This window comes from Mycteria americana, chromosome 8 (genome assembly GCF_035582795.1).
Source record: "Mycteria americana isolate JAX WOST 10 ecotype Jacksonville Zoo and Gardens chromosome 8, USCA_MyAme_1.0, whole genome shotgun sequence".
NCBI lineage: Eukaryota > Metazoa > Chordata > Aves > Ciconiiformes > Ciconiidae > Mycteria > Mycteria americana.
In genome coordinates this window covers 6,653,103-6,676,560 of record NC_134372.1, presented here as the reverse complement: position 1 = coordinate 6,676,560, position 23,458 = coordinate 6,653,103, and the positions used below count along the sequence as shown (strand labels likewise).

At 41.2% G+C, this 23,458-nt stretch overlaps 1 protein-coding gene across 3 annotated transcripts in view; it reads right to left on the bottom strand.

Moving 5' to 3' along the window:
* Nucleotides 1-18,479, bottom strand: part of CNOT6 (CCR4-NOT transcription complex subunit 6) — a 30,834-nt gene extending 12,355 nt beyond the window's left edge. The window contains exons 1-3 of one of the 3 annotated variants that reach the window (XM_075509458.1): nt 18,311-18,479; nt 3,157-3,270; nt 392-578 (exon numbers count right to left, since the gene is read on the bottom strand). In XM_075509458.1, the coding sequence (XP_075365573.1) occupies nt 392-578; nt 3,157-3,268 (299 nt within the window). In that variant the 5' untranslated portion in view covers nt 3,269-3,270; nt 18,311-18,479. Of the gene's footprint in view, nt 1-391; nt 579-3,156; nt 3,271-16,137; nt 16,234-18,310 lie in introns of those variants that run through there. The other 2 variants (XM_075509459.1, XM_075509460.1) reach the window with 2 other exon arrangements.
* Between the last annotated feature and the right edge of the window lie 4,979 nt (nt 18,480-23,458).

Sequence of the window (23,458 nt, the reverse complement as noted above, 5' to 3'; positions counted from 1 at the left end):
TGACCTTTTTCCTACCTTACTATGAGTTAAAAGCAATTTTTTTTGTGCATCAGTATTTCTTAGAGAAAAACGCCACATCAAGATTTGTAAGAGTCTGGAAAGAGATGCATAAGAGAGGAAACCTGACTTGGAAAAATATAAAACGGGTGATTGCTATCAAACTGAGCACTTCTGAAGCTCATTCTGTACTGTCATACATCGGAACAGGAGACCACAGAAAAGCCAGCATTGCTATAGCTGCACAGACCATACCAAGTACTCAGGGAGACACATAGAAAGACATGAGGAAGGGGGAATTTATTTATGCTTTTTACGTTCTAGTAAATGAAAATTATGCTGAAATTTAAACTGTTGCTACCAAGACAAAAGAGAACTGTTAAAATTTACATACCTGAGTGACACCATGTTTCCGAGCTCTGCTGGTAAACTGCGAATTTTATTAGAGGACAGGTCCAGATATACCAGATTGTGAAGCTTGGCAATGTCTGAAGGAATACGGGATAAGGAATTGTCACTGAGATGCAAAGCTGTCAAATGGGTCAGTGTCCACAATGACGAACTTAAGCTTCTCACTTTCCCTGCGGAAGGAAGGTACAAAAGAAAATAGAACATTTAAAATATATATAGGCTTGGCAATAATTACACACCATACAAGTATGTATGGGGCAGTGGGGGAGCGGGGACTTCAGGGGGAGTTTTGTTTGGGTTTTTTGTTGTGTTTTTTATTATTTTATTTAATGAAAATTCCATTAATCACTGATTCTGTAGATCAAAAAAAAATTCAGCAGCACATAAGAGAATGTGAGGTGTTGCCAGGGATGCTTAGATTGGTTTTCTCCAGTCCATACTTAAGGTTTAAACCTCTGTCTTTCCAAGTTCTATACAAAACAAGGCGTATTTACTAACTGACCATGAATTCAATAATTAACATAGGTGTAAGAAACAGATTGTTTTCAATTACAGTTTATATTTGGGATGAAAGATGCTTCTTCGGTTTGCTTCTTATTTCTGTGCAACGTCTTTCAAACCAAAAATCTATATTCTATGGCATTACTCCAGCCAAGAACAGATAGAAGCACTATATTTAGGGTGACTAAAATGCTTAGTTGAGAACATGGATATCCATCTGGCATTCAACTAAAAGCTGCATGAACTATTGCCAGATATTTAAAAAAATGGTATGATTTTTGTATAAACTGAAGGGTGGTAACATGGATTTGTGTGACAGAATCAAGATTTTTACATTGCTGCATGCAAGGAATGTGAGATATCAGAAGATCTCAAAACATTTCTTCTCTCCAAAAGTTTTTTTTTCCCCCCCAGGAGTGGATCCTTTTTCATTTACAGAAGTCACTTCACTGTACCAAAAGCATTAGAAGAAGAGTACCAACACCAGTCTTTCCAAGGCAAAAAGTCACTTGTGACAGCCTTTAAAAAGCCCACCATGACTCACTAATATTAAGAATGGTCTGGTTAATATTATACCAACATACACACATTATAACTCCTTTCCTTAAATTATTTTCTTCAAAATAAAAGAAGTCATATTTAGTGCCTGGGGAAAGCTACACTGATACACATGTATCTGGGACTCAGTCCCTGGTAACAAAAGGTTTAATACAGGTATCATTTCCAGTGAGCTATAAAAAAGTGAGTGGCATAAAAAAGCCTGCAGTGAAAAAGCTCAGTGATTTAAATGAGAGCAGTTAAAACATTTGTGGCTTTCTGTATTAGATGACCAAGTATTTTGCAAGGAAAAGACAGTGTGAACAATAATAAAACAAAACCATTGTCACATTTTATTTCGCAAGGCAAATGAATACAGTTCTTAAAGGATTCATGCTACTGTAATGCTCATTAAGAAATCTTTTGCAAGTTTTAAATACAAATCAATAGGTTGTTGCATTTTTAAAATTGAATTAACACCTCTTTCCTCGGCCCTCCCCCCCCCAGTGCAAACAGGTGACTGTGATCCTTGTAGCTGAAAGGATTTCCAATCAACATCACTGATCCATCCTCTTCACTACCTGCACCTCTCTTGGCTGGAATCAGTCGATAGTGAGATTACTAGGCATGAAAGGAAAGAGCCATCACTTAAGGCATTTCCTTACGCAGAGGCAGCTGATGTCCAAGTGGATATCCACGCCTAATGCTGATATATAATGCTGCTTCCTGAAGCAGCATTTAACTAGGCTTCTGCATCTGTAACCTTCAAGTAAAGAATGCTATTCACATGTTAAGGCACGTGGCACTTGAAGCAAGACACAATCAATGATCTGGATGGAAAGACTCTTCATAATTCAAAGAACTCTATTTGTATTCCTCCTTCCATAAATTTCGCTATTGGACAGTCATTTAGAAATACCACATGGCAATTTTTGCAGTCTCTTACAGAACCTCCATATTTAAGGAAAATTTCAGCCTAAATTTACAACATCACAAAATACTTTTTGAATTCTTAAAATATTTGTTTGAATTTCCTTGTAAACACACTTTATGTAGCAAAATCAGAATTTACTCTACAAATCAAGAGAGACTGGTGTCCCACAGCAGTTGGAATTAATGTTTATGAATTCTGAGCATTATGTTATGTTCAAGAAAAGATCCAAAAGTCAAACAGTATCTCAAAGCTAGCACAGCTCTTGGAGGATCTTTGCAGTATTTTTTTTTTTTAATCTCAAGAACAGAACAAAGATTTACAACTGCTTTTAAACTGAAAACTGCTGCTTCAATAGAAGCTACGCTGTCATGGACTAATACAACACTGTTGTTACATCACTTTAAGTAACAGCATATGTCTATATATCAAACCCAACTTCACCCTCTGCTCTTTGACAAATTGTATCTTAAATCCACGCTCTCACCCACCCCATCTTTTTAAAACACAAAGAGCTCACATCCATATCCTCATCTTCCCAACTTTCCTACATGTTACGATTTCCCACCTGCCTCAACTTACCTCTCCTACAACTCCCTACATTATCCCAACCCAACATCTTCCCTTGGCACACCCAAAGGCTGGCAGCTGCTATGTTGGTGTGCTAGCTCACTTCAAGGTAGGTAAGCCACTCCAGATTTCTTGTTCAAGCCCGTACTACGTAGGCTACTCTTAACTCGCAATGAGACCATACTTGGGACCATTCCTCAGTTTCTTACCACTTATTTCCAACTCTGCCCAGTGTGATTTCTTTCCGTTGGCTGCTTCCTCTGAGGACATAATTGTGTACATCCTCCGTGGATCAGGTGGATCGTACTTTTCCTTGGGCATTCCTGTTGAGACACAAAGACAAATAATTAATTAAGATATTATATACTGAGAATTCTTTAAAAGGTAATTTCAATTTCAGTTCAATTTCATATTGGACATTCGCTCCAAATACTTTTCAAAACTTAAGATAAAGATAACCTGTGCCCATTTACAAACTTCACTGAGTGGGAAAGACTGCTATAAAATAGAAGACAACAGATTCCTGATGCTCCTAGAATGGCAGATGACAGCCTAACCCCCCAATAATTTAACAAAATTTGTAGACTAACATAAACATTGTGTTCTGCCATCTTTCATGGGTATGTCACTGCGTCCTTCAAAATTGATCCATCCTGCTGCAGGCTCTTGGTTCTTCAACAATGAAACTTCAAAAAGCGATCACCACCACCACTGGGTTCTCCCTCATACAAACTATAAAGAAAATATTTGCTAACAACCTTGACTATCTATCAGTTCCAGGTTTACTGCAATTCTTAACTCTTCACACAATTCAGCATCTAAGGAAAGAATTCAGGTTTCAAAAAGATCCTCAATTCTTTAAGTCTGCAAAACAGTAGCTTTTAATCCTACCCTGATCCTACTCTTTTCGATCTGAAAGTATTGTACCCGAGGTAGACATTTCTATCACTTTCATCAGGCAAGTGCTTAACACTGAAGTTTAACTCAATTTCTTTCACTCTCTTTCACATCATTCCCGATAACTTTACCGGAAATATTTTTAAATTTCTTATCTCTTTTTACCATATCCAATCATGGACCGTGAGAGAGAAAATTCTTCTCCAAAAAACCTCCTTCCTCTCAAAAAAAACCCCTCCTTCCAGCTTTCTTGTACATCAACATATTTGTACTGCTTCACTGCAAAGGGGGATGGGGGGGGGGAGGCATTCCTGGCTCCCTAAAAAAGCCCCGTGCTATAACCCTCCCTGTACCGTGAGCTAGCTCTCCTCTGTCCCAGGAGAAATACATCTGGGTTTTAGTCAGTTTAAGAGGAAAACCAGCTTACATAGATTTTAAATAAATCAATCAATACTATATTAATTTACAAATTAGCTCCGTGTTTTCAAGTTACATAGGACTTCCAATATAAATCACATTTATCACAAATAAGAATAATGCTTTTTCACTGCCCTACATATACCTTAGAACTTCTATGGCAAAGATTTCACCATCTTAAGCTGCCACATCCAAATACATACAGAAAAGCACAAGCAACAAGCTATAAAATTATTTATATGAAATAGAGAAATTAAACAATGCTGGCTCAAATAACATTTACAAACACATTACAAGCAATATTATGCAATTATTAAGCAAAATACATTACAGTAATATTATAATACTACCCAAAAACACTCAATAAAGAAGTAGCTATACTGGTTAAAATCATGAGCACACCTACCTACCAGGTCTTTTAAGGCTTTCTAATTTTTTCATGTCCTTGGACAAAGTGAATACATCAGAAAAGTGTTGTAATTATATAGAGAATAAACAAGGAATAATTGTTAGTAAATTAGACTAACAACCAGACTTACTATCTGTTTATTGAATTTGCTGGAAAATGTTTACTCCACATGTTAAATAAACAACAGAAAACCCCCCAAACCTTCCAGCTAACTATGCATCCTAATCAAAATAAAGCTTTTAGGCTCGACACGCTTACTTTAATACAACAGCTCTTTTATTAATTCACACTCCTCCTTCCCTTTCCCACTCCCACTACTGGTCAAAAACAGATTTCTGCAATGAAAAGAAATTCCCCTTTAAAAAGTGAATTGTGGGTAAAAGGATGAGATTATAAATAGCAGCTGGGTGGAGCTCCTTAAAGAATGAAGACACTTGAGTACCCAGGGTACTGGAATCACCAAGTGTAACACTTTCTTCTTCAAACTAAGCTAATTAAAGGAGATAAGACTAGATTATAACGACCGGAAGAGTAAAAGCATTAACTTCTCCTTGCTATAACTATGCAACTAGTGTAATAATATATGGCAAAGTAATGTATAGAGCATCTCTTCTGAAATTGCTATATATAATTATATATCATTCACAAAGACCAGTGCCACACAGGAACACTCCAGTTTGTCAGGAAACATTTACCTTCCTCAGTCATTTGATGCTTTCTCTTCCTGAATTAATAAATATGTTCCAATTTTTCACGAGATGAAGCAGGTATACTAGAGACAGAAATCTCATTCAGTACAGAAACACGACCGTTCCCCAGAGCACACTCAATCACACGCACTAATTAACAGCCTTGCTGGTACCAGCAGCATATCACTCCTCGCTACCAGAAGAGGATGACATACTTTTCCAGTGGGTTTTGTTAATGTGTGCTAAAACAATTAGAGATTTAAGAATTTGAGGTTTTAACACTGGATCCTGGTGATCCCACGCTCCCAGTCCATCCATGGCACTACTCTCCCTCTCATTAAAGGTCCCGCTCTTGATGGTTTCCCCTTTCTCACTGCTGCATTTCACAGTGGACGATTCTCTGCTTTTTAGGATTACCAGGAGCACAAAAAGCAGCAAACGCTCTCGAGACTCCCGGCTGAAGGAGCTGCTGATGACCGACAGCATCACTGACACCGGCCACACCAGAACACCAAGGATACTGTCACACCAAGGGTTAGTGCATCTTTACCCATCACGTAGGGCTCAAGGTTTCCCTGGACCTGACAGCAAGGCTAAATTTGGGTCGTATGTCATAGGCCGTCACAAAACACGAGCGCAATACCTTGAATTGCATTTCAAAACTTCACAGCATGGAGTAGTTCAAGAAAATCAGTCTCTTTTACAAATCACTGTCTCTCCTCCTGTCTCCACCTCCCCAAATCCAAATTTAGAGCCTGCTGAGCTGCTACAGTTAAACATAAGAGCTGAGGTAAACATCAGATTAAGTGATACAGTTTTGTCAGACTAAAGCAATTTTTAGTAAGACCCATAAAATGGTGTTGAACAACCTTAGAGCCATTGATAACTGCAGCTTTAAACTATCATGACGATCATTTTCAGAAGAGCTTACACCACCTGTAATTTTCAGCTGCATCAACACTGATGGTGGAAAGCACCACTGAACATTAGGCTGTTATCCCTACAGCAAGTTAGTTCATAAAGGAGAAAATCTGTATAAACAAAGATATGACATGGATGCCCAGAACACACCCCAGACTATATAAATTTAATGAAGGGGACATTTAAATATGTTTGAATGCAAATGGAATAGTTTATTATGTTGTACCAGGTTATTAAAATTGTTATTTAAATAGCTGTAAAAACAGGAGAGCTTGTGAGTTCAAGAGGAGCGTGGCTGCCCGTTCCCACCCAGGGTCATTTAGTCCCAACACAGAATTAACACCCCTTACCCCAAAGAAACTGAGCTAAACGAGGCCGATGAGGTCAACAGTGCAAAGGGTCTGACGCAAGGAATTAGATCTCGAGTCTTCAGTGCAGACACAGTTTTAAGCCCTTGGTTGCACAGAGGTACCGAGAGAAAGGCAGTAGGACAGGGCAAGGCAGAGCAGCGGCAGACAAGACCCTTCAGGGAAAGGTGCAGGGCAAGGATGACGAGGATCAGAAAGAGAAGAAAAAACCCAAAGGTTGTAAAGTCAAGGGAGGGCAACCTGCTAGAAGAAGAGCTGACAAAGTTGGCCAATACAACAAGTGGATGATGGAGCACTGGCTCTGGCTTGACTCAGGAACAGACCACTGGAGACAAAGCCAAATGTTCCCAGGTCGAGGTGCACCTGTACCGATTGCTGCCTGTCTCTCCAGATTAAAGCAATGAGTGCAATCAGGTGACGAACAGCCAGGCTAGGTGTTCTTTTAGAGAACTGTCCTGGACAAGAGACAGCGTGATTAGCAGCAGCCATGCGAGTGGGTGTGCTGTGCTACAAAACAGCTGCTGCTACAGCCGCAGCCCCAGTGCCATTAAGGGTATGGTGTCAGGAGGAGCTGGTAGCCTAGAAGAGAAGGAGTTGCCCAAAGGCCAAGCTGTTTTAGCTACACTGCTAGCTGTAGAAGACTGAAGAGAATTCAGACCATTGCCCAGCAAGACTTTTGAAATGGTAAGTCTCCTAGGCTATAGGTGTGTGTAAGGTGGAAGCTGGACTATGAAGTAGTTAATGCTCCAGATGACTATGTAAACTACCAATAAATAATGCCTCAAATAGAGAGATGATAGCCTGGGGAAACTGCTTTGAATAACAGGGCAGGAAAGATGGTGAGTTTTTTCCTGTCCTTCCCTTCTGCCATTTTTATGAAATTAGAAGATGGTTGGGAGAAGAATCTAATCAGAATTAGGTAGGTAAGCAGGTTTTTTTGACAGTAAGCAGTAAGGGTTTTTAAAAAAAAAAAAACCACCAACAGAAAATACTACAGCAGTTCATTTCCTGAAACGCTCTCTATAATACCACAGATAAACTAACTCTATTTCAAAACTAAATGTATTAGACAACTCCTGTAGGCCAAGTACCATCAATCCTTTATAGTATTAGCTTTACTATAAATGTAGATACCACGATTGCTACAAAACCTCTCCTAGAAACATCAGCTTCTTCCATATCAAAATTTAAATTAGGCAAAGAAAACTTGAATTGTGAAACTTCATAGAAAACAAGGAACAAGTGAGAGCAGCATGGGTTAATGTTCAGATACAACTCTATCTGATCTAATCAACTATTCTGAAATAACTATTTCAACACTTACTAAGCAGCATCTACGAATCCCATTTACAAATACCTTTAGAAATACCTCAAGATCGCTATGCTGAAGCATTGCAGCTTTGCTTCTGAAACTTCTTGGCACATGTTGATGACTTCTTGTAACTTCCCCCCCTTACTTGATGTTACTGATATTGCACTAATAAGCTGATGTAGATCAGAAGACAGCCAGGAGTGGGAAGTAAATAAAGCAGCACCACACCTGATGGAGTGCAGAATTACTCAAACTTCTTGCTACTTTAATTAAAAAGAGTGAATAAATTATACAATTCTAGATCTAACAAAGTTAGAAGTAACAAGATAATTTAAGTAACTTTCCATTTATCGATGCAGGACAGCGTTACTTACCAAATAAATTACTTCTGCACTGCTGAAAAACAGCAGGACAGAATGCAATCTACCGTACTTCCTATTAATTATAAACCATTAAGTTGCTCAAAGATTTTGTAAGAAAGTGATAGCACGTACAGGAGACCTTTCTTTCTCCAAACCCTAATACTGGAATCTCATCCCAGACCGTTCATTTATACCCTTGTGTCTTTAACTTTGAAACTCTCTTCCATGCAATCCAAAGTTTCATTTGAAAATGGGTTCTAATGACTTGCCATAAATATAAGTGTTTCTTAAAATGACCGGTATGTCTTGAATTTGAAGTTAATTTAGGATCCTCCTCACGCCAGCCACTTGCACTGTGGTTTTATAACGCATGAAGCAGAACTAAGCTGGTCCTGCTGCAGTTCCTTCCTCCCCAGGACCCTGTATTTCCACTTCACTCTTGCATCAGCACTGACTTTTGTCTGATAACAAAAGGAGCTGGTTAAGAGAATTAAACTGCCGAAAAGCTAAGGGGAAGGAGGGGAAAAAAATAAAATATTTGAGGGAGGCTAGCTTCCTGTATTATTATTCCTATATAGCAGTAATGTATGTGTGGATTTGCAGCACAGCTGTTTACAGGACTGAAATCGGACAACAACATAATTGTCTTTCTGGCCAGACCTACCCAAAATCTCTTCTCCCACCACAGGAAGCAAAATCTTGCTTCCAACTACCCTCACCCATGCATTAGTTAAATAGTAACACTGAACAAAGTCTGAAATCCTAACTGAAGGCAAAGTACACTGCTTTTTAGATAACTTAAAGTTGTAGCAGTTCTAGCAATGTATAGGCTAATCAGAAACGTCAACCTGTATTTAAAGGGTTAATCTCTACTGTTGAGCTTTATTAGAATGAACAGAAATTACTGCTTTAAATTCTGAACAGTGACCCTCTTCAAAGGGAACAGAAGTACAGCTAAAAGATAACTACTATGCTTTGGAAAAAAAATCTTTAAGGCAATTGCATAGTGTTGTATTTCAGTTTTTACCATAAAACTTAAGATTTGCTCATTCCCACTCAAAGACCCACTACCTATTCTTTAAACAAGTGCTTTTCCAAAATGAATCAAGCTTACTGCTTTCACCTTCCTGTCGTAACTTGCTGAGTAAAGTACCACCAGTGAATTTCTATGGGAACTTAATTACATTTCAGCTTGAAATACAGGCAAATGAAGCAACAACCCTGTGTAAACAGACACAGTTCCTGGCCAGGAGGACAAGGCACAACATCCATCTTCTCACAGAAAGGCAACAGAAGCTTGAACAGGCTTATGATAAAGGTCAGTCCCTACAGAATTTACACACTTGATGAGTTGAGTCAATGACTGTATTTATCCTCAGTCTATACCGTGCATGGACAACGAACAAGATGGTGATCTTAATACTGAAAAATGGTGGAAAAAATGTTCATAGGCAAGATACCACAATGAGGAAAGGAAGCAAGCAAGTACCCAACACATCGCAGCTAAACCTCAAGTGTCATGTGAAGTAAACAATGTACTTCAGCTAAACGCTTATTTAAAATTATTTGGGACCACCCCCCACCCCAAGCTATAAAACTTAAATTAGAGAATTAAATGTTTCTTCTGTATGCCTGATACTGTTCCTACAAAGCCTTCTAAATTTCATGTCAGTCTTATTTCTATCAATGTCTTATTCAGAACTTACTAAATTGAAACTTTGGTTTTTTTTAAAAATAAATCTTAACATACACCTACAGTTTTGGATTTCCCAACTACTAGCAGGTATACACCCTAATATGGAAGAATACTTGCATCCTGCTATGAAATATAGCTTCTGGTTATATTTTGCTACAATATACAACTGTGCAAAGTAGATAAACTGAAGATCAGAAATGCAGGTGTAAGCTACCACCTGAAAGAAAAATATCTGAAAGAATTAAAGCTTCCTCAAATTAGAAGAATCTGTAGCAAAGCACATTAGAACCAAAGTTACAAATATTTTGATGCTGAATAAACAGAAATTTGAAGACTTGCCTATCTATTGAAATACAACCTTACATTTAACTTTGTAGGAGTGAATAAGATTGCTCTATTGAAATATACACAAAGAAAACATCAGTGCTGCAAGAAAACACAGATTTTTTTTTTTTTTTCCCCTACTAGTATGCTGCTTTTAGGTAAATATCAAGGCTGTTGTGTAAACACCTATTATTTGTTGACTAGTGCAAACACTCTTGGCATTTTATTTTAAAAAGGCTGCTCAAGTGATTTTTTTTTTTTACAGTATTGAAAAAATAAGACTAGGAAATATCTGATTGGGAAATTAGCTAAAGGGTAACACCTGAATTTTTCAGAATACATGCTGTGCATCAAAAATTTCCTTTTCCCTCGTGTGGGGAGGGATGGCACCTAACAGCTGTGTGCACAGGCAGAACTGGAGCAGCACAAGAACAACTCCTGAAACACATCCCACCCCCAAGAGACTCAACTGTAACACGTGGGAAAGTGTCAAGATCCCTTTAACCCAACTTACAGATTAATGTTGGAATAAACTAAATTAAAAAAAAAAAAAAATGCTGTTAAGTCAACACCAAGTCAATTGATTCATTCCAAGTGCTTTTTCACTTGGTAGGATCACATTTTAGTGACTGCTGGCATATTAAGATTTAATGGCTTAATCAGGGAAGTAATGCTGCTTCATCATATTTTGAGGACTTCTAAAACTAGAATTTTACATGACTGCCAATACAAAACCACAAGTTACCCTTCCTCTTTTTCAGACCTAGATAATGCAGTGGGATGTGAACATGTCTTACAACTTTGTAATAATAAATACAAGATACTGATTAAGTCAATACACATTAGTTCATGTGAGTATATCTGGAATATGACTAATCAGATGAGTTATTTGATTTTGCGTATATAAGTTCTACTACAGAAAACTCAGAAGTTGACAAATGTTTTAGTATTCTTTCAAAAAAATCTATAAAGCTGTAAAAGTTCTGCAAAACCCTTAACCTAGCCGAAGCTGACTAAAATGAGACATAACCCTCCTGAAAAGCAAAGCATCCCAGTTCAGATCAACTGGGCCATAAATGTTAAAGGATATATTTGCTGTTTTCAAATCAGGAAGACTTGATTAGACTATAAAGCTATATAGCACTGACTAGATCAGGCTTTAAATTTTGTTAAGTCCAAAAATCAGTCAATGCATATTTAAGACCACCATATTGTTCAGTTTTGACCTGCAGGTATGTCAAATTTAATTAAAGTTTATTTGTCTTTCTTAACTACTTGTTTATAGAAATGCACAGTGGCTGCTTACAAGGTGTGTGGCAGGGGTAGGGAGGTTCCCATTTTCCAAACCTCTACGTCTCCTCCTGCCCAACCTACCACCCCTCCACTCGCAATCACAATTTCCTATCAGATGAGCAACCTGCAGTCCAATATTTTAATGGTGTACATGTAACCCCCTAAACCTTGGAAGCTGTGAAAGACTTATTTACCATAGTTTCACTAGTGCAAAGAAGCAATTTTCACTTCCATGGTCAGTTGCTATGAAGACCAGTTTGGGTTCAAAAGAGAACTCTAAAATAGTCAGAATACAAAAGGCACAATTCAGCGCAGAGGTCCTTTGACTGCTCCATCTTCTAGACAGACCTACAAGATAGAGTTGTTTTATCTGACTCATGATAAAGAACTCAAATTCCCACCCCTTACCCTGCACAACATCTACTGATTAGAAATACTATGTCCACATGTTCTCAGCGTAGCATAGATGTAGTCCAGATAATTAAGAACTATTCTAATTATCAGCAATTGTATGTAATTATGCCTGTAGTAAAAGGCCGCTGTATACAAAACAAACACTAATGCAAAACCAAATTGCAAAGCAAAGGCTGACCTTTAACTGGTATCCCTAGAAACACTTTGGCTACCTAATGAGTACTATACAACACTCAGATTTTTGCATTTTCTATTTTAGTGTATTCTGAAATGCTAATACATTAAAAGATCTGTCAGGTTCACTAATTACTTTAAGAATTTACTTGCATTACATAATTATATACTTTACGAATAAGATGGAACCTAAAAGATCAACTTTAAAAGGAAGAGTTCTGTCGTAAAACATTTATCTTCAAGTTTAAAAAATGCAGATAGGCAGTAAGACCGAGGCTTAAAAGCTTCGCCTACAAATGTCTTCAGAAAGCTAATGAGAATGGTCTTACACTCCAAAATGTTAATACAGTACCAACTCTCACTCCACTGGTTGTGTCCAGGCAATAATATTTGATGATTTAGTTATGATTCTTCACAACATGGAACATTAATTCTTGTTTAGAGTAACTACTGCACAATTTCTTATCTTGGTCCAACTCAGTAAGCTATTCTAAATACTGGTGTGTATACCACAATGTTCCTCACCACATTTTCCTTTACGCATCTGCAGAATACTTACCACATTTCTGTTGTTTTGTGGGTAAAAACATGAAGTCACCACACAACATTATTCTTAGTCTTGCAATAAAACTTTAGTAAGAGATAACCTAGCTATTTTAAATGAAGTTTGGACATGAGTTCATTTTCAACATTCCTGCTACAGATCTGAACAAGAGCTTGACAAGAGATGTCAGTATCTAAATCCAAAAATCTTTGCCTTCCTGAAAAACAATTTCTAGATATTTAAATTCTTGTTAATATTCGAGTTGCTAAACTAACTGATGTTCAGGATATCACAGAACTCGTTCACGCAGTTCATGCTCTACCCAGCTAGCTGCATCCTGACAGAAGCAAGCAGACTATTCATAGATTGTTTTGACTTCAAGTTAAACCAACAAGCTTAAGAATGTTGTTCCACAATCACGCTCTTGCACAGCAAAGCCAACTCAAGATTTCTTTCCTGTCCCCATGTTCCACTTCATCACCTCCCTCTGGTGTGTTGATGCAGCTGTCTGTGAGACAATGGTGAAAACCAACAATGATACCCAGCTAAGAAAGTGGGGTTTATTGTTGGTGGTTTAAAAAAAAAAAAAAGGTATCACCACTCCAGCCACACCACTGGATGATTTTCAGTATTACTCCAACAACAGTTGTACTGACGTAGATTATGTGGAGTTAATGAGCAACCAAAGTAGCAGCTTTCCAAGTTCTGCCACTGGAGAAAAGTCCTGACATACTATACCAGAAGAAACCATGGATTATCTAGCCGATTGCTAGAAAGCATCTATGCCATGACTGACAACTACTGTACAATCAGTTCTCAGCTCTCCAGAGGTGGGTCTTTCATGATGTTTCTCAGCAAAGCAAGGATTCCTTCCTAGTTTTAATTATTCTTCACACAGATCACTTGTTCCTAAAAACTCTTGTTCCTGAAAGTACTCTATATACAGATGACTTGTGATTAAGGCAGCACTGAAACTCCTCTATGTTAGTCCACAGGACCTTTGCTTTGTCAGGCAAAGCTCTTCTGTTGGGTGGACAACTGTTACAAAACTTCTTTAAAAGAATATTAAAAAGTGCTAATGGTCAGTTTATGAAGATGTTTCATGCCACTTTTTATTATTTAGCTATTACGATGCTGTCTCCTTGTTCTGACAGGTGATATGTATCAGATGGTGCACGCTCAAACCTAGTTGTGTTTTCACTTTAGTTTCAAGCCTTCCTGTCTTTGTAGGTGTCGGTTCAATGTGTTTTTTGTTCCAAAAACCACATGAAAGGATCTGTCTCTGAAGCGCAGCCAGTGCTTAAAGTTTTTTTCTGATCCCTGACTCTATAAACTGATCTATGCAGAGATACTTTTGTGGAGCACCATTTAAGTCAGATCAACTTGCAGGATCCACGCTTCACTCATCCATATACTTCAAAATAGCTCAGGCAGTAAAGCTGCACAGATTATTGGTAATATGCCGTATATCAAATTATTATATACTTCATGGTCTCCTAACTATGGCAAGATGCTGTACCCTAATGACATGAGCTATCACTCAGACTGCTTCAGCATGTTCTAGAAACCCCCAGTCTTCAGACTGAAACTGCTGCCTTGCTAAGGAAAGGGGGGAGTTCAAAGAGCTGAAGGAGGCCCTGAAGATACTGGTATTATAAAATGGTACAACATCTTTAGGAGAGGCTTAACATAGGAAGCCGCTTAACTTGCAAAATAAAGGTTGCATATCAGGAACATGAACTAAGGCACGCAAGAGAGCCATCAGAATATCCAGGCTGCGATCACAACATCTATGGCAGCCTCCATAACACATCTAATGGCTTTCCCAGTCTAAAAAAAAAATAAATCTCTTCCTGCAGAGCTCCATTATAGCATAAATTGCAATACTAACAGCAAGTATTTTAGTTCTAAAGTAAACAACTATGTATATATTTTCTGCTCCTAGTCTCTCCTTGATTAAAAAAAGCCCTCTGAGGCATTAACAAAAGGATTCATGTTGCAGTCTTACAAAAGAGAAAATTGAGTTGTACTGATTTTTTTTTTTTTAAATAAGCACCATCTTGGAAGCATAATGAGTAGCTCAAAAGTACACGTTAAGCATTTAAACAGCTTTTGCTATGGGACCTGCCTAAGCATTTGTAAACTCTTCCAGGACTTCAACTGCAGAAATTGCTCAATGTAGAAATTGTGAGTGCAGGTCCCCAAGCTTACGCCAAGCTTCCCTGTTGAGTGGACTTCTACAACCCAATTTCAATGTAGGAACATAAATTATGTCACTTAATACAATGCTAATAATCTTGCAGGATATTGTACAATAATCACACTTCCAAGTGTGAAGCACTAACATTGAAGAAGAAATACAAAACAGATGAAACCCTGCAGTGACTCAGTTTGAGCAATTTAGGTCTAAAGCTTTCAAAATCACACCATGAAGAAGTCTAAATTTATACTGGATTCAGTAATGTCAGTAAAGTATTTTGACACCGAAAACAGCGTAAAATCTCAATATACGGATTAAAAAAACCCCAGATACGTTGTATGCAACAGGGCAAGGGTCAACCTCTGTCTCATGCAACTAGGACTAAAATCTACAGGTAGGGTCTTTTGAGATTGTGCTTGTGGGGCTTTAACATCAGTGGTACTTTTTTCAGCTCATCATACACAATTGTAACCCTTAAATACTACATATTTCTCCTAGCAAAAAAACCCCCTATGGAATTAAGTGACAATTCTTGTATATTCTTTCAATTCTGAAGACTGAAAGGCATAAAGATACTGTCTGTGTATAATCTTCGCTTAATGCAGCACCATTTGGGCCAGGGATGTAACGGTACAGACTGCACACGTACACATGTGCAGCCAAAATTACATGACAAAAACAGACAATAATTTAAAACTCAATAGTCTGTTAGCAAACAGAACCAGGGCCTCTGCAGCAGGGGCTGCCTGTTGTAGGAGGTGCTGCACATGTGGAAGGAGAAATTCTGGTTCACCACCCGGCTTCCTAGGCACGCTAGTAATCCAAATGGTAAGACACACTGCACTACAAACAAAAATACTTAGCTTTTTGGTGGTAGATTAACAGGACCGTTTTTATTTACACTGCCACACTTTAAAAAAAAAATAGATGCTTTTGTGCATCTGTTGGGAAAGAATTTTTAGTTTGCTCAATCTTGGGAGCATTCACCCCCATTTTAAAGACAGTAGTTTCCATCATGAACATTGCACTTGCTTAAAAGAATGTCTTCCTAATATCTAGTACAGCCTGATCTTAATGATTTCTACCTTGAAAGGTACCATGCTTATTCAATTTGTGACCCTTCGTAACACGTTTCCAAGTCTTCACATATAAAACGTCAAAAGTATTTACCTGCCCATGCAGTATTACAGTCCCATCTATCTTTATATTTCAGGTCTTCCTCTAAAATTCAAGCAAAGTAAACAGCCTGAACAGATCAAGCCTGTATTCAGAGTTCAACTTCAAAATGCAAACAGAAAAGAGATGCATGGTAGTATCCTTTTTTATAAATGGACTGATCCAAGCGATTCAGGTGAAAAGTGAACAAAGAGTTAATCCAAATACGAAGGGCTCCATTTCAGTAATAGCATGAATAAACCCCCACAGAAGGCTTCATTGCTAGCAGCAAACTCCACAGAGTCCAGATGAACCAGCAGGAAGAACAGAGGGCGGATAATCCTGTAAAATTACCCCAGTGGAAATGCTGATAAATTCCCAATTACGAGACCTGCTCTAGAATGAAAAAAAATGCAAGATACAATACAATTACCAGTCAACACTTGCACATCTTTGTATTTAAGCCAGACAAATACCACAGGTATTTCTTAATCCCTTGAATTTTGAATTAGTTACCCAGTGTGGCGAAATCTAGATTAAGAAAATAAACCCCAGAAATCAAACGAAAAACCAGAACATCTGCAGCTCTAGTTACAAAGCAAATACCCGTCTGTGAAGCTATATTTTCAGTAATACAATTTTCTATGCAGTTATGGAAATACAGGTATCTGTATTAAAAAAAAAAAAAACCACACCAAAACCTCTGTTCTGCCGTATTTGTTCTGAATATATTTCTTGTATTACACAACGTAGGTTTCATACAAATTTTTAATGTTTGTGGAAAAATTGCTGGTAAAATACGTGTTCACAATATGCATGTATATCAAGATAGAGACCGGTGTATAGATCCCTACTCTTCTAAAGCCTTGCCTGACCCCAGGCTTAAAATTCTCTATAAAATGATAAATGAGACAAGCTGCCCCGTAAGCATGATGGCAGATCATGGAGTCCGGGAGCTACTGCCCCACTCCCCCACGCCTGAGAGTGCACACGATGCAGCAGTCCTGCACCCACTCCAGGTCCGAGTCCCCATACACCTGTCCGAGTCGAGCAAACGCCATCAAAATCCCCTCCTCCTACTTCGCTCAGTTAAAGAGTAACTGCTGTTCAGACGCCGGAGCACGCCGAGGTTCCGTGACCCCGCTGTCACGGGTGCCATGGCCCCTCCCGCAGCGCAGCTCCCCGCCCGCCCGCCCCAATTCCCCTCTGTTTATCCCTGCATGCGTCCGTCCCGCGGCCTCACGTGCCAGCGCTCGGCCCGCCTCCCGCGCTCCCCCATTGGCCGCCGGGGCTGGCAATCACGCCCCGCGCCTGCCTCGCCGTTTCCCTCCGCCGGAACGAGCGAGGGCCGCTCCGGGCCCCGGCGCCGGCGAGGCCGCGGCTCCCGCTGCCGGCGGGGCGGGCAGCTGCCGGCAGCTCCTTCCGGAGCAGGAGAGGCGCTCCGCTGACAGGCAGCGCTGCCGGTCCTCGGTGTGCTCTCAGCGAGGCAGATCGGCCTGCGGGGAGGCAGGGACACGGGGAAGCCGTGCGCTGAGGGTGGACGGGCAATTACCAGATTGATGTCATTTCCCTCTGCCTTTGTTTAATTATTTTAAACTCAATTGCACAGTGAGGGGAAAAAAAAACAAAAACAAAAACAAAAAAACTTCAGGCTTCCAGATGCCATTATACTAATTTCTCTTAATTGCCTTCCCGATGCAAATAAGCCCGGGCTCCCTGCGAGGCGCCGCCCGGCCCGGCTCCCTCCCGCACGCCGGCTGGCTGTTTACTGGCCTCCGGCCGGGGGTGCGTGGCCGGGCAAGTTCCCGGCGGCGGAGCCCCCTTTCCCCGCCGCTCCCCGCTTCCATACCAGACGTTTCCCACCCGCTTCCCGGGGCGCGGAGCCTCCCCGCAGCAACAACCGCCCGGGGCCCAGCGCTTCCTCCAGCGCCGCCGCCCGCCCGCCCCCCCCCCGGAGCCCCCTCACGCCCCGAGGGGCCTCGCCCCCCCCCCCATGCCACCCCCAAACGACACGGCGCGGGGGAGGGCCCCCCGCCAAACTCTGAGGGAGGCTCCCCCCGCCCTGTAGCGCCGCTCCCCTCCCCCACAGCAGTACCCCCCCCCCCCCCCCCCGGTAGTGCCCCCCGAGCGAGAGCCCCCCCTCCAGGCGAGGCGCCGCGGACGCCCCCCGCGGCGGGGCCGCCCCTACCTGTGGCTGCAGCATCCCCGTCCCCCCGCCGCCCTCGCTCCGCCGCCTGCCTGGCTCTTTGTTTCCTGCCGCGGGCCGGACGGGAGAGCAGCTCCCCCCCGCCTCCTCCTCACACTCATTGAAAGCAAACAAGCATCATGGCGGCGCTGGCGGCGGCGGCGGCGGCTGCGGGCGGGCCGGCCCCCCTCCTCCTCCTCCTCCTCCTCCTCCTCCTCTCCCTCTGCCCCGCCCGCCCAGGCCGCCCACACTCCGCGCACGCTCCGCGGCCGCGGAGGGCAACGCGGGGCGGGAGGCCGGGGCGAGCTCGGGGGCACTCGCGGGTGGGGGGGACGGAGGGGCTGGGGAGGGGCAGGGGGCCGTGGGGGTGGTAACGGGTGGGGGAAGGCGTCTGGAGGGATGTTTCGGGGTACGGCTGTAGGAGCGGGGGGCGCGGGCGAGGAGGGAAGGGGAAGGCAGGAAAGTGGGAGAGAGGGACGTGTCAGCTCTATCGTAAAACACGAAACCAGCGTAAATGGAGTATCGCAGGGAAGCGGTTTCTAGTAGGAGTCCAGGAAGCCTAAATAAAATAGTCACTTGTTTGAAAAAGAACTTTTAAGTTCTCCTGCAAAAGTCCGAATCGGGAACTCGAACTTGCGGTAGATGTGCTCCGACGAAATGTGGATGGTGTGCTGAGCGCTTTTTAGGAAAGAGGATATCTTTTATATGTTTGTGTCTTTAAGAGCAAAATAGTGCCCCAGGTCCTTTGCTGTGACATTTGCACCAACAGTGTTTCCCATGAAATGGCCACCAGAACAGCCCCTCTGTGAAACTCGGGTTACGGCTCAGATCATTTTCTCTCTTGAACCGATTAATGGATGTGTACCGAGGTATTGGGAAAAATAAAGGACGTTCTTGTCCTTTATTTTTAATAAGAAGTGTCCTTTAATACTAAGTGGTGTTATTACTGTCCCTGTGCAACAAGATGTTACAGTAAGCTGAGAGATGCTAGGTGAAGTGATGGTGGGGAAGTGCTATCCGTGGTGTAGTACCGGCCAAAATTGTAAAGAATTACTTCCAAATGAAGGATTTCCTCTGATTTTCATAGGGTTAAAATGTTCAAGCATTGGTGATGCAGCAGCAAATGTGTGCATGGTATGCCCCACCTCATCGACAGGAATAGTAAAGAAAAAAAACCATTATCCCAGATATACAACCCTATGTCTGAACTGGGAAAGCTAAAAAAGGATTGAAGCCTCATCTGTTTAGGTACAACTGGATATGTAGCTGGAAATAAACAGCGCTCACGCTGTTGTGCAACAAGGTGTTCTATTTTAACATAATTTAAAGGAGGACGGTACCTGGTTGTGCTGCTGAGGAACACCACCAACGACCATCGAGAGCAGCGCTTTGAAAAAGATGACTCTGGCAAGCTCTGTACCAAACCTGATGGCAGAACGACCACCGTTGACAGGCTGAGCCCTTTGGCACTTTGTTGGCAATAATCCTGCTATACTTCAGATTTCTGTACAGCCTTATCATATCACGTATCTGAAATGCTCTCGGATGATAAACTATCTCCTCGCGGCATGGCGCAGTCCTGCGCTAGAGATATCTGAGCTCGCTCCGTTACGGGATGCGGCACAGGCTCTGGCAGAAGTGCCGTATCTGCTTCCCGGGCTTGGCTGGCTCTGGAGAGCTGACAGTCATTCAGAACTAACTCGAGTAGCTCTACATGTCATTCTCCTGCGCTGCGTATCTTTTCTTTCCGATAACCAGCTGTCCCGCACATTCTTCAGTTAATACTTTCTAGGTCAGATATGGCCTCAATAGGCTGTATCATTTTGCCCAGAGCTAATTCTCCAAAAGCAGTAGGAAAGACTTTGAATACGTTGCAAGATTTTCCAGGAATTGCTGCTCAGCAAAGAAAATTCAGCTGATTGTAAGTCTCTCGAAAAACGCTTGCAGGGAAACTTCATTCCTCGGGGATAGATGCTGGGGTAATGTTACAGTAGACTTGGAAAGGTCTACTGGCGAGGGCCTGCATCGCTGCAAGTGGAGAACAAATGGCAGAAAATACTACTAATTCTCAAATAACTCAGATAAACAAAAAAGAGCATTAGAGGAAATACTTTAAAAGGAATTAAAAAGTAATTCCATATTATTGCCCATTATATAGACTAACAGGAGATGACAGCAATTTGGCAGATTTGAAGTTAGTTAATTTTATGATAACTTTACAGGTTATTTATAAAAACCCGGTAATATTTGAAGAGTCTAAAGTTATGGCCTTTTACGTCAACAATTTTTCTTTGAACTGCCAGCTTGCCTGTGTGGTTCGGAACAACAGAATGAAGTAAAAACAGGTATGTGGGGTTTTTTTTTTTTTAGAAACTGTTACGCTCCACTGAATTTCCTGTGCAGAAGTGCTGTTGCTCATCTGTACGTATGATTAACTTTTGCTCCCTCTAAGTGTTATCAGACCTGTAACCAGGCAAACACTGCAGCAGATGGCCAGTGCCAGTATCAGTGTTTCTGGTCTGGGTGCTTAATGAGATCCGAGAGTGCAATATGAGCCTCTTTCATTTTGTCTGTCTCACATGGCAGATATACTTCGTGCAAGTGCTCTTGTTGCTCAAGGTCACAGATTCATCAATCAGAAGAGAGCCCTTCCCATTAATCTTTTGCCTGCCCATGAGAGTTTCCATACATCTCGGGAGCTGCCGTGTCGCACGGAGTGTCGTTGTCCTGAGTTCGGGACAGTACTTCTGTTAAAGACAATCAGATTAGAGCAGAAATTAGTCCCTTTTTTAAACACAATGTTAAATTTACCATATTCTGAGCTCAAGTTTTCATTCATTAGCCCTAAAACAAAAATACCTTTTCTTGTGCTGTGGAATAAGGCTGCAGTTGGGCCAAACCTTGCTTGTGACACACAACCACCTGTCCCACAAAATGAAGGTGAATGTCCTACAACCTTTCTGACCTTATACCCGGAGCCAGAAATACTTGCTGTGAGGAGTTTAGAAACTCTCAGCACCCCCGTCATCTCCCCTCTTCATGCGCGCACCCAAGGCAGGAGCTGGGGGGTGTGCCTGGGAGGACGCGGGGAATGCTACTTGGTCTGTCTCACCAACACCTACAGCTGGTTTGAGGTCCTGTTGCCCTCGTGCACTGACAGAGGGATGTGAAACCTGTGGTAGAGAGTTGTCTTTGTGGCTGAGCCATGGTACTTTTTGCTTTGTTTAAATCGCCAAATTCGGTGAAGCTATGCTCTTTTGAAATATCTATATATGGTTACACAGTAGAGGCTTGTTTGACTTCTAAATTTTTTGTAGCAAAAGATATATCCTTCATCCTGCATGGCTCATATATGATGGGTGAGCTGAAGAGACACCACCCCACCCTGAGAGCTGTCATGGCTCGTGAAAGCTCTTGTGTCTGGGGTTACAGAAGAGGTGGACAAGGAAAAGCTCAGTGGTCTCCGCTCCCCCACTTTCTGTGCCCAGGAAATGTGGAAAAACCAATGTAACTGGAGGCAAGAAATGATGCAGGGGAGGAGAGCAGAGTTATGGGCAAAGCAGGGGAGATACTGAGGAGGAAAGAAGGGAGTAACTGGGAGGAGGAGAGGGAACCCGAATAGGAGGGCAGAGCTTAATTATCCTCTACATTTTCAATATATCCAGGTAGAGAGACAGGGATCTGAAGGGCAGGATCGCTTCCATGGCTATTGAGATCAGTGGGATCACTGCTCTGCACATGGGCCATTCCTAAAATGACAGGTACTCTGAAAAATGAGGACTTGGAGCACTCATGTTGTACATCTAAAATCATTGCATGCTTAATGATTTCAGCCTTAAGTTTTATGGCCTGTTCTCCATTTACTGAGTGAATGTAAGAGCATCTTCTGTCAGAGGTGGATAGTAAAGATAACTCTTTGATGTTTATTGAGCTTTAAAACTACAGTGAAAGCCCCATACAAAAAGCATCGAGGCAATTAATATTCCTGCTTTCCTCTGCATGGAATGGAGTTCAGTGGTTTCCAGAAGACTTGTATATAAAAAGATAATTGAAAACTCCCCTTATGCATATCCACAACAGAGCTGAATTAAGGAATTTTAATCCTGGGGTGACACAATTTGTAGGTAAGGGCTTTGCAGCCTTAGCATTACTTTAATATGCATTGTTACACAAAAATAGTCTAAGTACTTAAAAAGAAGTTGAATATGATCAAAAGCTTTCTTTCTAGAAATACCTGCATTTAGTATGAAGACTTCATAGAGAAAGAAGAATTTCTAACTCCTTTTTGCCAGTTATGGATACTAATACTTGGCTCTGCCACCACCTAAGATGCTTATGCCATATTTCGATGACTGTTATAATTGCTTAGATATTTGATCTGTTATCAGGACTGTAACAGTTTAAAATGTGTGCTGAATCTTGTTCTCGAGCTTAAGCTTGCAGGTCTATGGAGCATTTAGACAGTAATATTCTCTACTGTGTGCATTTGTGCTATGCTGTAGTAGTAAAGTAACTGGAAAGTTACTTTACTACTTTACTACCTCTTTACTACTAAAGTAGTAAAGAAGCTGGAATTATGAACTGTGATGTTTTCCTCATTGTCATTTTTTGGGTATGGACTGGTTCTTACAAATTTTTGTCTCTAGAATCACCTCTCCCACTCTTGGTTACCTTTCTCCAAGTTGACGATCTTTTCATATTAAAACTAAGTTAATGATATGAAAGAAAAAGCAAAAAGCTATGACCTGCATGCATTCGTTACACGGACAGAGCTCCTGGTTGCATTCAAAGCACTGCAAAAGGAGCACCAGGCTTTGCCTTTCACAGGGAGAGCTTTTATGTATGTGAGTGAATAGTGAAAATTGCTATGAAATACTTGAATGCCCAGTTATGGAGTCACAACTGAGTGGTTAAATGCCAAATAATGGCATTATTGATGTAAGATGGAAGGATTCTCATTAGTGGAAAGCCAGCTGCTCAAACTACCCATCCAGCTTTTTGGTCCTTTCTGCCATATCCTCTTCTCTTTGTACCCCTTTTGGCGGGTTTTTTCCCATCTTCTATCAGCGTCTTATTTTTCATCTTTATTCATTGTTGCTTTCTACGCTTTTCTCTAGCAACAGAAACATATTTACTTGCAAGCTGATCCCA